Source organism: Haliaeetus leucocephalus, unplaced genomic scaffold (assembly GCF_000737465.1).
Source record: "Haliaeetus leucocephalus isolate CR32 unplaced genomic scaffold, Haliaeetus_leucocephalus-4.0 Scaffold162, whole genome shotgun sequence".
In the NCBI taxonomy this organism is placed as follows: domain Eukaryota; kingdom Metazoa; phylum Chordata; class Aves; order Accipitriformes; family Accipitridae; genus Haliaeetus; species Haliaeetus leucocephalus.
This window is the reverse complement of record NW_010972598.1, coordinates 1,494,346-1,507,736: the sequence shown is the minus strand read 5'-3', so window position 1 is coordinate 1,507,736 and position 13,391 is coordinate 1,494,346. Positions and strand designations below refer to the sequence as shown.

Genomic DNA, 13,391 nt, shown 5'->3' with positions numbered 1-13,391 from the left:
GGATCAGTCCCCTAACAAGAGTGTGTTTCTGGTGGCAGTAGATTCTCCATTTATTTTTAACTTGCCTGTTAGCATGTGTTCGACAGGAGGGACCCTAGCAATGAGGAATAGACCTTTACAGGCTTGCCTTGGTAGCTTGAGCTGTGCAGCTTGATACATGCTGAAGGCTACCCCCAGCAGAATGCTAGCCAGCCAGCTGTGTGCCAGATGACAGCACAGCACCCAGCTGCACACAGCCATCTCACATAAGACACTATTAAATAAAATACTCTGCTCCTGCCACTTTCTTTAGCTGAAAATGTCTGGGGGATGTGTTAGGTGCTGGTGTGGGTTTTTTTGAGCAGTCCAGTGCTCATGACAACTGTCTGAAGGTAAAAGGATGTTTAGAAGGGGGGAAGGGGTTTAAATAAACTGGTTCCCAGCAAATACGGAAAGATTTTTTTCATAGTAATGCTTTCCGTATTTGGAGCTTACACTTAGGAAATGATGCAAGCATCACTCCTTAGGATAGCCCCAATATGGTTACAAAGTAATTCTGAGAATGATGTGATAAAGTGCAGTTCAGTGTATGATATTTGCTTGAAAAATGTGCTTTGTTTCCTTAACGCTGTAATATTCTTGCTATCTAAATGTATTCTCTGTGTCAAATCATTCTCAGTCTTACCTCAGAAGAAACTGCCTGTGATTTCAAAGGGAGTTTTGCCTAAGGTAGGGCTTGCAACATCAGGACCAGGAATTAGTGTAATGTGACCCACCATTTGTATTGCTTTGGGGTAAATTTAAGAGAGAAGATTTAACATTGTGTGTGTCATGCTGAGATATTGCAATATCTCGGATGGGTTATTAGGCACCAATCCAAAGGTTAAGTGCAGCAACCACATGAGATGTGGCTTTATCCTTACATGATCTATGCCCGTGTTCCATTTTGTAATCCCCCGAAATAGGTATTGTCTGTAGAATAAAACAACACGTTTATAAGACTTTATTGAAACCTATCCCAAGCTATTAAATGTAGTTTCAGTAGAAAAATGTGTGCATATATGTCATTTTGAAATCTAGAAATCAATCCTTGTATACATGAACTCACTGAGATTTTGAATCTGGATCCTAGTGTGCACCAGATAAATATTCACGATCTTTGGGAAAGTCTAGATATGAATTTGCGGTTTAGGACCTTTTCTAATTTATATGCATATATCTTTTCGGGTTTTTATTTTCCATGCTGTTTTTGCTTGGCTTGCTTTAAATAAAATGCTTCAATGGAGTGTGGTAGTCTAGCATTTGTTTTGCCTCAGGAGTACATTGCCCCATCTTGCATATCTGGTCAAGTAAATTGCTCTCTTGCCTGCGTACTTCAGTAATAGTACTGGGCTTTAGACCTTCCCGTACAACCCCCCCCAGTGAGCAGAACCACAAGGGGCTGGGCCTGCGTGGTGCTAACAGTCTTCTCTATTGTAATGGATGCATTCGTCTCCTATTTACATAAATTAATAGTTAAAACTTGTTTGGTTGCTTAAGAAAACTCATTAAGCTTTCAGAGTAGTTGTATTATGAGCACTATGGCAATCGCTCCCATTGACTTATCTCCTGCTGGTTCACTGGGAACCAGTCCATCTCAGGGTCAGGTCCCTAAGCTTCATTGCAAAATTAAATAAATAGCATTTAAAAGAAAATGCAAATAGTCCGTTCAATGCAAAGTGGATGTTTGGGAACTTCCTTATGAAAAAGAAGTCGTGTTTAAAATTTGTAAAAATAAAATCGTATTTTTGTCTGAAAGGCTAATTTTCGCTCAGGAAATAGATCGTATTTTTTATCCATTCTCTACTAGTCACTGGAGAATGTTTGACATTGTAAGAGAAAGGTCAGTTCGTATAACCTGAAGTGGGAGGGGAATGTTTAATGTGAAAAGCTTGGCCAGATTTTTTTGTTGTTGTTGTTATGATTAATTGAATGTTCTGCTTTGCCTTTTTAATTTATCATCTTCAGTATATGATTTTTATTTTTCTTTATTTGCTATTTGTTTTTTTTTATAGATTGGAGAAAGAGAGCATTCAGTACAGCATTAGCAATGAAGCAAAGGCCCGAGCCCTTCAGGCCCAGCAAAGAGAGCAGGAGCTGACACAGAAGATGCAGCAAATGGAGGCCCAGCATGAGAAAACTGGTAGGTGGTAGGGAAAGATTAGAGCCTGGGCACTCACTCACAAGCCAGGCCCACGCCTTACTGTGAAATGACATCAGGAACACCTGTAACCTTTGGCTGGCCGAAGGGAGCAGATGCTAACTACACCGGAGATTCCGAATTACATATTAGTTAGCGTTTAAAAGAGAAAATGGAAAGTATTGCCCACTGTCTGTTGATTTCAGAGTGCTGCTCTCACATCTGTTGCACCATCTGGATTATGAGTTTATTTACCTGTGTTCAAGAAACGTAAAGCTGAGAGAGACCACAACAAAGTAGAAAAACAAAGGGCTTGTTTTTGGCTGGATTTTCAGGCACACATGTTATATAAAGAAAATAGCATCAGAAGCTCTGCGGGAAATGCTCTGAGCTTACAGTTAAAGTCTCCTGAATAGCATTGAACAGTTCCCACAGTACACACATTATAGCTACTCTAAAAGCTTAATGAGTTTGCTTCGGCATCCAAACTGGAGAAAAGCTTTAGCCATTAATCGGTTCTTAATTCACTGTCGCAGCTGGATGTAATTCACTGGCTCCAAATTGATATGTTCCTTTATTTAATCTTTGCAGCCTCAAACATTTTTAGCATTACCATGTGCCCCCCCACACACCCTCAATCTAGAAGAAAGATGTTTAATCCCTTCAATACTTCAGGTTTTCATAATAGGAGACTTCATTGCATTGACTTAGCTGATCAATAACTTCTAACCTTTAATCTGGAAGTAAAATGGGTTTTCCAAACAAACAAAAAAACCCTTTTGTTATTGTGAAGTACTATGCCAACAACATTAATACAGGTGCATATTATAAACAAGAAAAGAAATTTTTAGAGAGGAAATCTCTAACAGCAGACCATAGAAAGGAGGAGGAGCTTCAGCTCCTATGGAACATGGTATATTCATGTTTAATAAATACCATTTTTACCCACCAGTCCTGCAATACCTTTAGAAAAGCAATGTAGCATGTATTAATCTTAAGCAGTGTCAGATAATACCTGAGGTAGCAGGCACATTTACATCTGCCATCTGATTTTCTGCCTTTTTTGCCGCATTATCACAGTACTAGAGGACCTTTCCATGTGTTCAGGGAATGCAAACAGCTATGTTATGGCTGCTGTCTACACAGTAGGAAAAGAAAAGAAGCTCTCAGAATCATTTTTCCCTACTCTAGTCAGCACATCTGTATATGACTAAGTGGAATTTTGCACAAGAGATGTGTAATTTACCCTCCTAGTGCGTAAATTGTCCCAGTATACAAAAATGAAAAATTACGGCTAAGTTTGTTTTTATATATCTGTAGTAGGATTAGGAGTTGAAAATGATAGTCATTTATAATGTACATAAAGAAACCCTTGTGTATTATGACCCTACGCACATACAATGGATTTGGGTAACAGTGGTCTCTCTTTCTCCAATTTTAAAAGCAGAAATCAAGAAACATCATTTTGCAATATCTTCCTTTTGAAAGAATAAAGATGCTTGATTTCTAGGTCACAAGTTTTGGTGCAGCCCAAACTGATAGTAGCTGAAAATTAATTTATAAAATGGTTACACTGCAACTGTCACTGGACAATAAGTCTATATCTTATCATTAAAGAGAAAAAAAAATACATTAATCATAGTAATTTCAGGACCCAGTAAATAAAAGAACTGCTTTTTTAAGGAGAGAATGAAATGAGTCTACAGTGTGAGTGTTTGGGTTGCCAGTGTATCCTCTGCACCAGTTGAGCAAGCAAAAGGCTGCTAAGGCATGGCTTGCCAATTTTACTCCTCTCAGAAATGTCAATGAACTTCCAGCTGAAAAGGAAAACCACCAGATTAGATATGTAGTCTTTATGGTGATTCTTTTCATACAAGACCTGATTCAATGGCAACATCGCTTAAACACTTTAGGTTAGCTTATTCTGACATAGAGCCTTTTTTTGGTGAATTATGATGTCATAATTCCATGTCCAAATAGCTGAAGTTTAAAAAAAATACCAAAACCAGAAAAATCTAGAGGAAAGTAATTAAGAATATATAAAATTGTTTCTAAATTACCTATAAATTTACATCATGTAAAATAAATTTCTAGTTTTTTAATTTTGTAATTTCTAGTGAATGAACTGGATTCCTTGCTGACCTCCCAGAATACATTCATAGCAAAATTAAAGGAAGAATGTTGTATATTGGCAAGGAAGTTGGAACAAATGGCAGAAAAATACAGGTTAGTATATTTTTCTTATCATGTCCCTTTTATTATTAGGACATGCTTCCTTATTTTTTATTTGTATTTTAATATTGATTATTATTCATCTTGTCCCAGGTATTACACATCATCTCAATATAATATATGCCACTTAAGAAACATGGATGGATTTTTATCCAGGGTAATTCTAATTTTCTGCTTTTCAGATTATGTTTCTGGCTATTACTTCAAATTTCTTAAACAATTCCAATGTAAAAATTGCATACTCTTTTCTTCCTGATGTTCATATTCTAAATAGGAAGAGTGGAAAATTGTTAACAGAGCTACAATTTAAGTTTATCTGAAATTATATGAAAAATACTAAATATTTAAAGTTCTCAAAACTGTAGTCTGTTGGTTTAATTATTTACTTAAAGCTTCATTCACAAGACTACACACTGAATAATTATCTCTGAAATTGTCATCAAAATTGCTTGTCATTGAAGCTCTGATTCTGACGCCACTTGTTATGTGGTGCTCTTTTTAAAATCAATAGCAGGTCTAAATACAAATCCATTAAAAACTCAGGAACAGAACAAAACCTGGAAGCAATAACTGGTTTAAATAAATACAGAAGTATGAAGGTATCTATTTAAAAGTTCTATAGGACAGGGCTATCATTAAAAAAAAAAAAAAGAAATTCTTAATTTTGTAGGTCTATAACAGTAAATCATTTGATTTTACATTTTTAAGTGTGAAAATAGTCTCTGTTGAGACTTTCTGCAGGGTTCATATTCAGAGTAGTAAACAGGACTTAAGTGGTGAGTTGGCATTCTGCAACTTCTGTAAATATCATGCAAAGTGAATTTGGTAATTAAGGGTAGAATTCATCTCTCATAGTTTATGTGAAGTAAGGAAAACACTCAGCAAAGATAAAATTGGTTTTCAGGATAGGATTCTTCTGCTGGGCAGATTTAATCATCCTGTTGAGGTAACATAACAGGGGCAACACTCACTTAGGGAGAGAGCTCATTTATCCCAGTATCCTGTTTCCAGGAGTGGTCAAAGGGAAATGATATAAGCAGATGACAGACATATATATATAAAAAAAATATGATGCTTCCCACAGGTACTGCCTCCACTGCCCATCCTACTTTCCACTGAATATAAAGTGTTGACTAGCTGTTAAGTGGCTGAAGTGGGGAGATGAATCCCATCCAGAGTGTTTGGGGAAGAAATGAGAAACTTAGGGAAATGTAAGCGATCTTCCCTTGCAAGTGTTCTGATGGGTACTTGAGAGAGAAACAAACAGAATTTTTCTTCTGAAAAAGCAGAGCTTCTCTGCTGAAGTAATACAAAATCTAAATAGATTCAAATCATATTATTATTCCAGCAATAAAAATGCACACAGACTTTGTTGCTAGAGCTCACAGTCACAGACTAGTAACTGTAAAAGGATGAAGGAAAGACAGAAAACATACTGTGAAAACACATTATTCTCTGAAAATAAATACCAGAGATTGCCAAGTGTTTCTCCACCTAGCAGCATTAGCTGACTATGTCAAGAACCTGCAAAAGGGAAAAGGAGCCCTCTTGGATCTCCAGAAAGTGGTATATTTTGCACAAGAAACAGTATAGAAGAATGTATGAAAGCAGTTCTGAGAAGTTGCCCTAAAATAGCTTGAGCTTGCTTTCATTGGACTAGGAGCTGTTGCAGTCAGTAACAAGAAAGGAGAAGTAGGTAGGGACCAAGAAAGTCTGTGAAAATAAAAAGGTGGAACTGGAGATGGTGGAAAATGGTAAACTGATAGATGGCTTCAAAAAGTGATGTGATCAGGAGATCAGATGCAAAAAATGACTTTGGCAAGGTTTCAAATGCGTGATCAGTATATATCTTTCACCAGCATCTCTCCAAAAGGCAATCTTCATGCTCATTGTCACCGAATATAGTGTAAAACCACAATTCTGGGACAGAATGCTGTAGCTTTGTCTTCTGAAAAAAAGTAATTATTTTTGGAAGATTTTATAACTTAGTTCTCATGTACATTAATAAAAGCAGATCCTGAAGCAGCAGTGTGCCCGATTTGCATAGAAAAGACATTTTCCATTTTTTCCATGGTTTTGGCCTTATCATAAACTTAATTTTGGACCTGGATGTGTATTTTCTTGCTATGCTTCTAGAATCTTTGTGCCTTAATTTCCATGGGGTTAATAACTGTATACTCGCAGTACCATTATTTAATTGGTAAAACATTCCAGCTTTTTTAATAACAGATGCAAGAATAAGTTTATATAAAATTTTGGTGTTTTGATAGGAAGTAAAGGTCCCGTTTGTAGTAAGAGGCATTTCAAATTTATCTGACAGCTACATATTCGCACAATTTTAGTGGGACGCCTCTGAATTGCACGTATATTTTTATATTTAATACAGGTTTTCTGAGAAATCTAAACTGAAGTTTTCTTGTTTATATGTAAGCTAGAACCATTTTTGTGAGCTAGCCCCTACACAGGATTAGAAAAGCTTCAGAAAGACAATGTCAGACAAATTATAAACCCCTCAAGCTGTGCAGAAAGAAGATAGTGTCTGTGAAGGTTTTTGTATGCATAGGCATGTTTAAAAATATAGTCCTTTGTTGATTTCTTCTCTGTTATTTTGTTCTTTTTTTTTTTTTTCTCTGATTGTCACTGTCTGAGTTTCTAGGTTGTAGATTAATGCTTAACACTACCCACTGTGTATTTGTGATTTGCGTTTTGTAATTAAGGGGAACAATGGGAGTCCATTGGGTCTCATTATATATAATGGTTGGTTTAATTTGTTTCACTTCTATCTTGTTAATTGTAAATTGATCATTAAGATTTGAATTCTAATCTGTCACCAGGGTTGTGAGTATTGAAGCTAGAGCAATGATCCTGGTTTTAATCACTGATGATGAGAAACAAATTTTATAATTTTGGTACATATTGCAGTTCATATATTTTAACACTGTATTTTATGGTGTTATAAATATTGTTAAATGACTTTTAGTGTAGTTTTACTGTTTGGACTATAATGTATAAATTATATTACTGGTTTGGCAACGGTAGGCATCCAACTGTGTGAGTTTAATTGAAGTAAAGAACGCACACCCGGCTGAACTATTTTTCTGCATGTTTGGTTGACTGCAGTCATTGCACTCAATACCAGGAGTGTGAAGGTAGCCGTATGAAGATGTGAAACAGTCTGTCTGAAGGCTCAGTCATTAAAATTATATGCAACAATACTGTGTCAGCAGAAAATATTTTAGAGCGTGTATTTAATTGCTGTACAAGTAAACAATTGGTTTTAAGAGTAGGAAAAGACAGTGCTTAAAAAGCGCTGCAATGCAAAAGGTACTTCAGAGGAGTAAAGGCAGCATTGCTACCTTAGGCTTCAAAAATCAGCTCATCCTAAAAATATCCTAAGACTGACTTTGAATTGTGACTATTTAACATTTGCTGGTTCTTTGCCTCCAGTATTTGAAAGTTTTGGAGGAACCTGTTTTTTTATCCAAGACTCTTCCAGCAAGGATGGTAGATAAAAACTTAAATTTGTTTTTAAGCAGAAGTTGAGGCTTTCTTGGTAGTCGAATGGATCCAGAAGTATAGAGCGTTTTTTAGTTGTCCCTGTCTTCCCCCCAGTCATCATCAATGATTTTTAATATAGTGACAAGTAAATGCGGTTGGGCAAAATCTATTACCCATCTACTTAACAAGCATGCATTTTACATTTTCATTTTCATGTGACACTGTAGCTTTCCTCTGTGCAGTTTCAAAATAATATTGATTTCATACAGGTCTCGTGAGTCTATCAGATCTCAGAAGCACATACAGATACATCAACATGACTGTATGACTTGTGGGGCCAGCCTGAGCCTGCAGAAGTACAACTCCATGCAGAGTTCAGCTCAGACGGCAGCCCTCCAAATGTCTGCACACTTCAGTTTCTTCTAAGTCCATCATGGCTTACTACTTGGTCTGTTGGATCCAGAGTAGCTCTTGTGGAACAACATCAGCATGTCCTTTAGCTGTTCTGGATCCATCAGACATAGTGCTTAGTGCATAGATTTTTCTAATTTACCTCTGTCCCTGGCATTACGTGTGGGCTGTCCCTGAAGCTCAGGACTGTGTACTTTGGCACCTCTCTCTCCCATCCTGCTGTGACAGCTTGGGAGCAGGGTGACTCAAACATTTACGCAGACCCAGCCCTGCCCCTGGCTGGGTGGAGTTGCTACTCCTAGTATAGATGTGCTATCACGTTCGGTACGGTTGTTCAGGCTTATTACAATTATGGTTGGTTTTGTAGGGTTTTTTAACCTAACAATTTTGAAGTTATTTCAATACCACATAGAATTAACTGTTCTATCTTAATCTTTGGAAACTGAGGTGGATGAGTGGTGTATTTAAAGATGCAGAGGGAATCTTTATCAGGTGATAATGAAGACTCTTGGTATACAGTCTTGTATTGGGACCTGTGTTCTCTCTAATGCTGACACACGTGAACCTTTAAACATTGTCCTTAATAGGCATTCTGCCCTTCTTGTGTACTGCCTTCCAAAATTTCAGTGTAATGAAATACTTGAATCTGGGTGGACAGACTCTTGGGTATTTACTTGGAAGAGACATTGTGTAAATAATATTTTAGCTAGGATGTATTTTTTTGTTGTTGAGTTCAACTGTAATTACAAAAGATGTTTTAGGAGAAGAAAACACAAGTAACATGGTTCAAAGCATCAGGCATTTAGAGCTGTATTTTAGAGATTAGAGATCATGCTACTCATGTTTTCAATGAATTCGGTACTTTCATTTCATTAATTGTCATTTATAGTAGCATTTTGGTTTTGGTTGATTTGAGTGCCTTGATCTTTCCAGAAAGACTTCAGGCACCTTCAGATGTGCTGGAGATGAATAAGGCCTTCTAAAACTTTGAGGTTTTTATCACCTTGAAAGTTGCTTCTGCTGTTTCTGTGAATGAGACAGCCACATATAAATACAGAAAAAGAAGCAGGATCCACCAGTTGGGAAACTCTACAAACATGATCATTTACAGTATTCCCACATGGCAAATGCTGTTGTCGCATTTAGCTGGCAAAAAAGGAATGCAGTCTGAGTTTAGTCCCTGTTACCGCTTGGTTGGGCTTCATTACGTCAGGTCTCTGTTGAGCTGCTCTGCAGTGGACCTTGGCTTTTATCCACTGATTTTCTTTCTTACAGTATCAGTATCAAATACAGATTGTATTCATACTGTGTGATAACAATTGGTCCAACTGATAATGCATTGTTAATGCTGACCTTTAAGTTACTAATATATCTGTTAAATGATCAGTGTAAAAATTCGACTTCAGTTCTTTCCTATAACATCCTGCCCACTGTTATGTACCCGTCCAGGAAACTCTTGTGCATTTAAGTCTGATGTACAAATACATCAGCATGATTCTGATGTATTTGTCAGTGATGCTCCTTAATAGAGCTGTAACTCTCTATCTAAATTCAATTACATACAGTCATCTTCCAAAGTTTCCCTTGCTAAGTTCTTTCAGATTCACAGATGATATCATGTATTGTTCTCTATTTAAACATGAAAAGATTATGTTGTCATTTCCAGATTTGACTTGTCAGTGTAACAACATGTTTTTGAGGGAGGAGTATTCCTTCCCCCCTGCACTTTGTTGTATTTTTCAGAATGTCAGTTGTTGTTGCATTCTGTAACAGCCAGGAAGGTAAAGTATCTTTCTGCTCTAACTGCAGCATATTTAAGTTTATGATTTAAAGATATATCTGAAGCTTTTTAACCTCAAGATCTGGAGTGGCAGATGCCATAAAACAAATTTGCTTGCTTTTGATTCTTACTTTCTGATGGTATAGCAGATTCTGACATGTTCTCATTAACCTTTTCCAAAGAGTTAAACCGTACAAGTGCATAATGTATATTTTATCACAATTTAATCTGAGATCTTTTCCTGATATTAAGAAACAGCTCATGCCTGTTTCTCCATGGGCTGATGGTTAGAGATGTAGCAAGTAGCAGTCCCAGGTCATTCATGGATCTGGTGTCTCTGCTCACCCGTGAAGAATAAGAATTGCTAGAAGTGACTAATTTTCTTAAAGGCTGTGCCGAGTTTTATGTGGATTAGGGTGCGCCTGTATGATTTGTCCCTTGTTTCTTAAGGTTTTATTTATTTTCCTCTTAATGTGGGGTTTGGTTTTTTTAATCTGTGTAATGGTATTTTGGGCATATTAGGTTAATAAAGTTTCTAAAACAGTACCACTATTGAGAGTTCAACCTGTACAGTGCAGTAAGGGTTGAACAAGTTTTTAGTAGCCATTTTTTAAACTAGATGTTAGCTTTTACTAATAACGAACTTGAAGTGTGTTTTCAAAATGCTGGCCAAATTCTTGCTTAACAAGTATGAATTTACATTTATTGATCTTATTTAACATCAATGCATAATGCCAAAAGACATGCCTGTTTAAATTATGCAGAAATTAGCATAGCCAACCTATGACTGAGTGATTGCCATTGGCATATTTACCAGATACCCTCCAGCATCATGTTCTTTTGTTTTAAGATTATTTGAAACAGTGTTTTGTTTCTGTAAGTTCTAGTAATAGCCTGTTTATGCATTACATATACATGTATGAAATTTTATAAATGCTGAAGCCACATATTGATGGCACGCTGCAGGATGAAATCTGACAACATCCATCATCACTGTGTTTTACTTCTGTAGATCTGAAGTCAACCAGCTTAGTCAGGAAAAAGAGTATCTTCATGGCAGATTGGAGAAGATGCAGAAACGGAATGATGAATTGGACCAACAATGTATCCAGCATGGGAGAATGCATGAGAGGATGAAGTCGAGGTAGGAGGTCCTGTTAATCTGTCAGTATGTGGTATGCTCTGCTGTACCTGTTGTGTTGTGTAAATATAAAAATGACACTAGGTTGTTTGAAAGTAATATTCTTTCCTTATGAAAATGACCACCCCTTCTCCCTCCCCAAGCGTTCTGTCAAGTTTTTTTTATAACATCTTTTGCTTGTGCCATTTTGGATAAATAAAAGGAAAGCTTGAACAACATAGTCTTCCAAAGAATTTCAGCCTAGTACATATGTGTGTGGGCTGCTTCGGCTGTTCTCTGCTCTAACTTGGATGGATTGTCTTATCATATTAAAAAAAAAAGGGGGGGCATGTGGGGAGGAGGGATAGTGGAGGTTACTGAGTAATATGAATGTAGGGTACAGATGTGGATTCCATTATGCCATGTAATAGATGTATTTTTTTGTTTTACCATCTTAGCTTTCTCAGTAATATTTAACTTGCATAAACAAATCTTACTGAAGATCTTAGTAACTGGAGAACTATCAACAGCTTCCAGGCACCACTAGCCTTTTCCGAGAGCCAGCTCTTCCTCAAGAAGAGCTGGGACCAGCTACAGCAAGACTAGTATGGAATACTTCCACCAATACCAATTGGCTGTTCTGGCCAGAGTGTCCAGACTGGTAACACCTCGTGCTGTGATTTGGATTAGATGTCCTTAAAGATCACTGTGGAGACTTTTCTTTTTATACCAGAAAGTTCATCTATGCTCTCTTGTTCTGTTTTCTAGTCCGTGTTCAGTGTAACAGGCACTGGAAAGAGCTTAGGCATGGTTGGGGAGGTAGAGGATAAAGCAGGGAGATGGCTGAGAGGCAAACCCAATCGGCCAGGCTATCTCTTGTCAGTAGTGAAAGACAAAATTAAGTTTAACTTCATTTTGACTAGATAGTCCTGGCTGGGAAAAATTCTGTTTGTTTTTTTTGACCACTGACCACCTGATAGGAACAGAGCTTGCATGTACTGAAGCAGCCAGTCTTGTATGCTCTCTCCCCCTCCCCCCCCAACTATTGATTTTTTTAATTATTTTTTTTTTGCTGCCATCTCTTTGTCCTCTGTCCATATCAGCTTGTTTCTTGCAAGCTCTCCATGCATTCTTTTCAGTCGTCCAGACCCCCTTCTTTCCTCTTCCTTTTCAGATTTCTGTCTGTACCTCATCCTGTTCTTCTGTAACCCAGGATTGTTATCATCTTTTATAGCTCAAAGAACAAAGAAATTTAAAATGCTACAACTGTGTCCCTAATCTATGTGACCACATAATCTTTCTGTTTATCTCACCTTCCTTTTGGTTTCTTTACTTGTGGATTCTCAGCATATGGGGGACATGCACTGAGGGCTCAGGGTTACTTTCAGGAGGAAGAAAAAAATTAAATCTTTTTTTTTTTTTCCTCCTAGATGTTCTTCTGTAGCATTATTAGTATCTAGCTGAATTTAAGACTGCTTCGTAAGTTTTTAGGATGACCTTTCCTCTGTCAGAATCAAATAAAATAGATCTACTGGAAAATGTTGCTCATTCTCTGCTGCAGCAGCAATGATTATACACTAGAAAAGATTGAAAGCATTAATCCAGAACAGAAAAGTGGTTTGAGTGGTTTGAAAGCAGAGTGGTCATGCTGCAGGCAGTGCCTTACCTTCTGCTGCTGTTTTGCTGACAACAAGGAGAGAAAACAGGACAGTGATAGCATTTGTCTTATTTAATATTTTAGAATATGTAAATATGGCAGAGATTATCAGGTATTTGAATCAAGAACAGTATACTTTACCAGCATTTTAAGAGGAGAATCTTTTAACATATTTTTAATTGTGATCTTGCAGTACATTCGTTTAAAATCCAGGTAATAAGTGACAAGGCTGATATAATAAACTGCTTCAAAAATTCAGTGTAATCTAATTCTAGTTTCCATGTGAAAACTGTAATAGATTTTCAGTATCAGTTCCCAAATGCTATAAATTAACTATGAAGTATTCAGATCTAGGTGAAGAAAAGCAGCAAGTATAACTACTACAACAAATAAATCTCCCAGTCCCTCAACATTTGTGTTGAAGGACTTCCACCAAATAAAAGTAGTGATTTTTCTCTTCAGATTTCAAAAAGAGAGATCTGACTACACTATTTAGTAAAGGCAGAAGAACAAATAACAATAATAATAATGTGTT

At 36.9% G+C, this 13,391-nt stretch overlaps 1 protein-coding gene across 1 annotated transcript in view; it reads left to right on the top strand.

Annotated features, from left to right (window-relative positions):
- Positions 1 to 13,391, top strand: part of SDCCAG8 (serologically defined colon cancer antigen 8) — a 111,152-nt gene that overhangs the window by 62,458 nt on the left and 35,303 nt on the right. Inside the window, exons 14-16 of the mRNA XM_010562599.1 lie at positions 2,034 to 2,161; positions 4,276 to 4,384; positions 11,092 to 11,223. Of these exons, the coding sequence (XP_010560901.1) occupies positions 2,034 to 2,161; positions 4,276 to 4,384; positions 11,092 to 11,223 (369 nt within the window). The remainder of the gene's footprint in view (positions 1 to 2,033; positions 2,162 to 4,275; positions 4,385 to 11,091; positions 11,224 to 13,391) is intronic.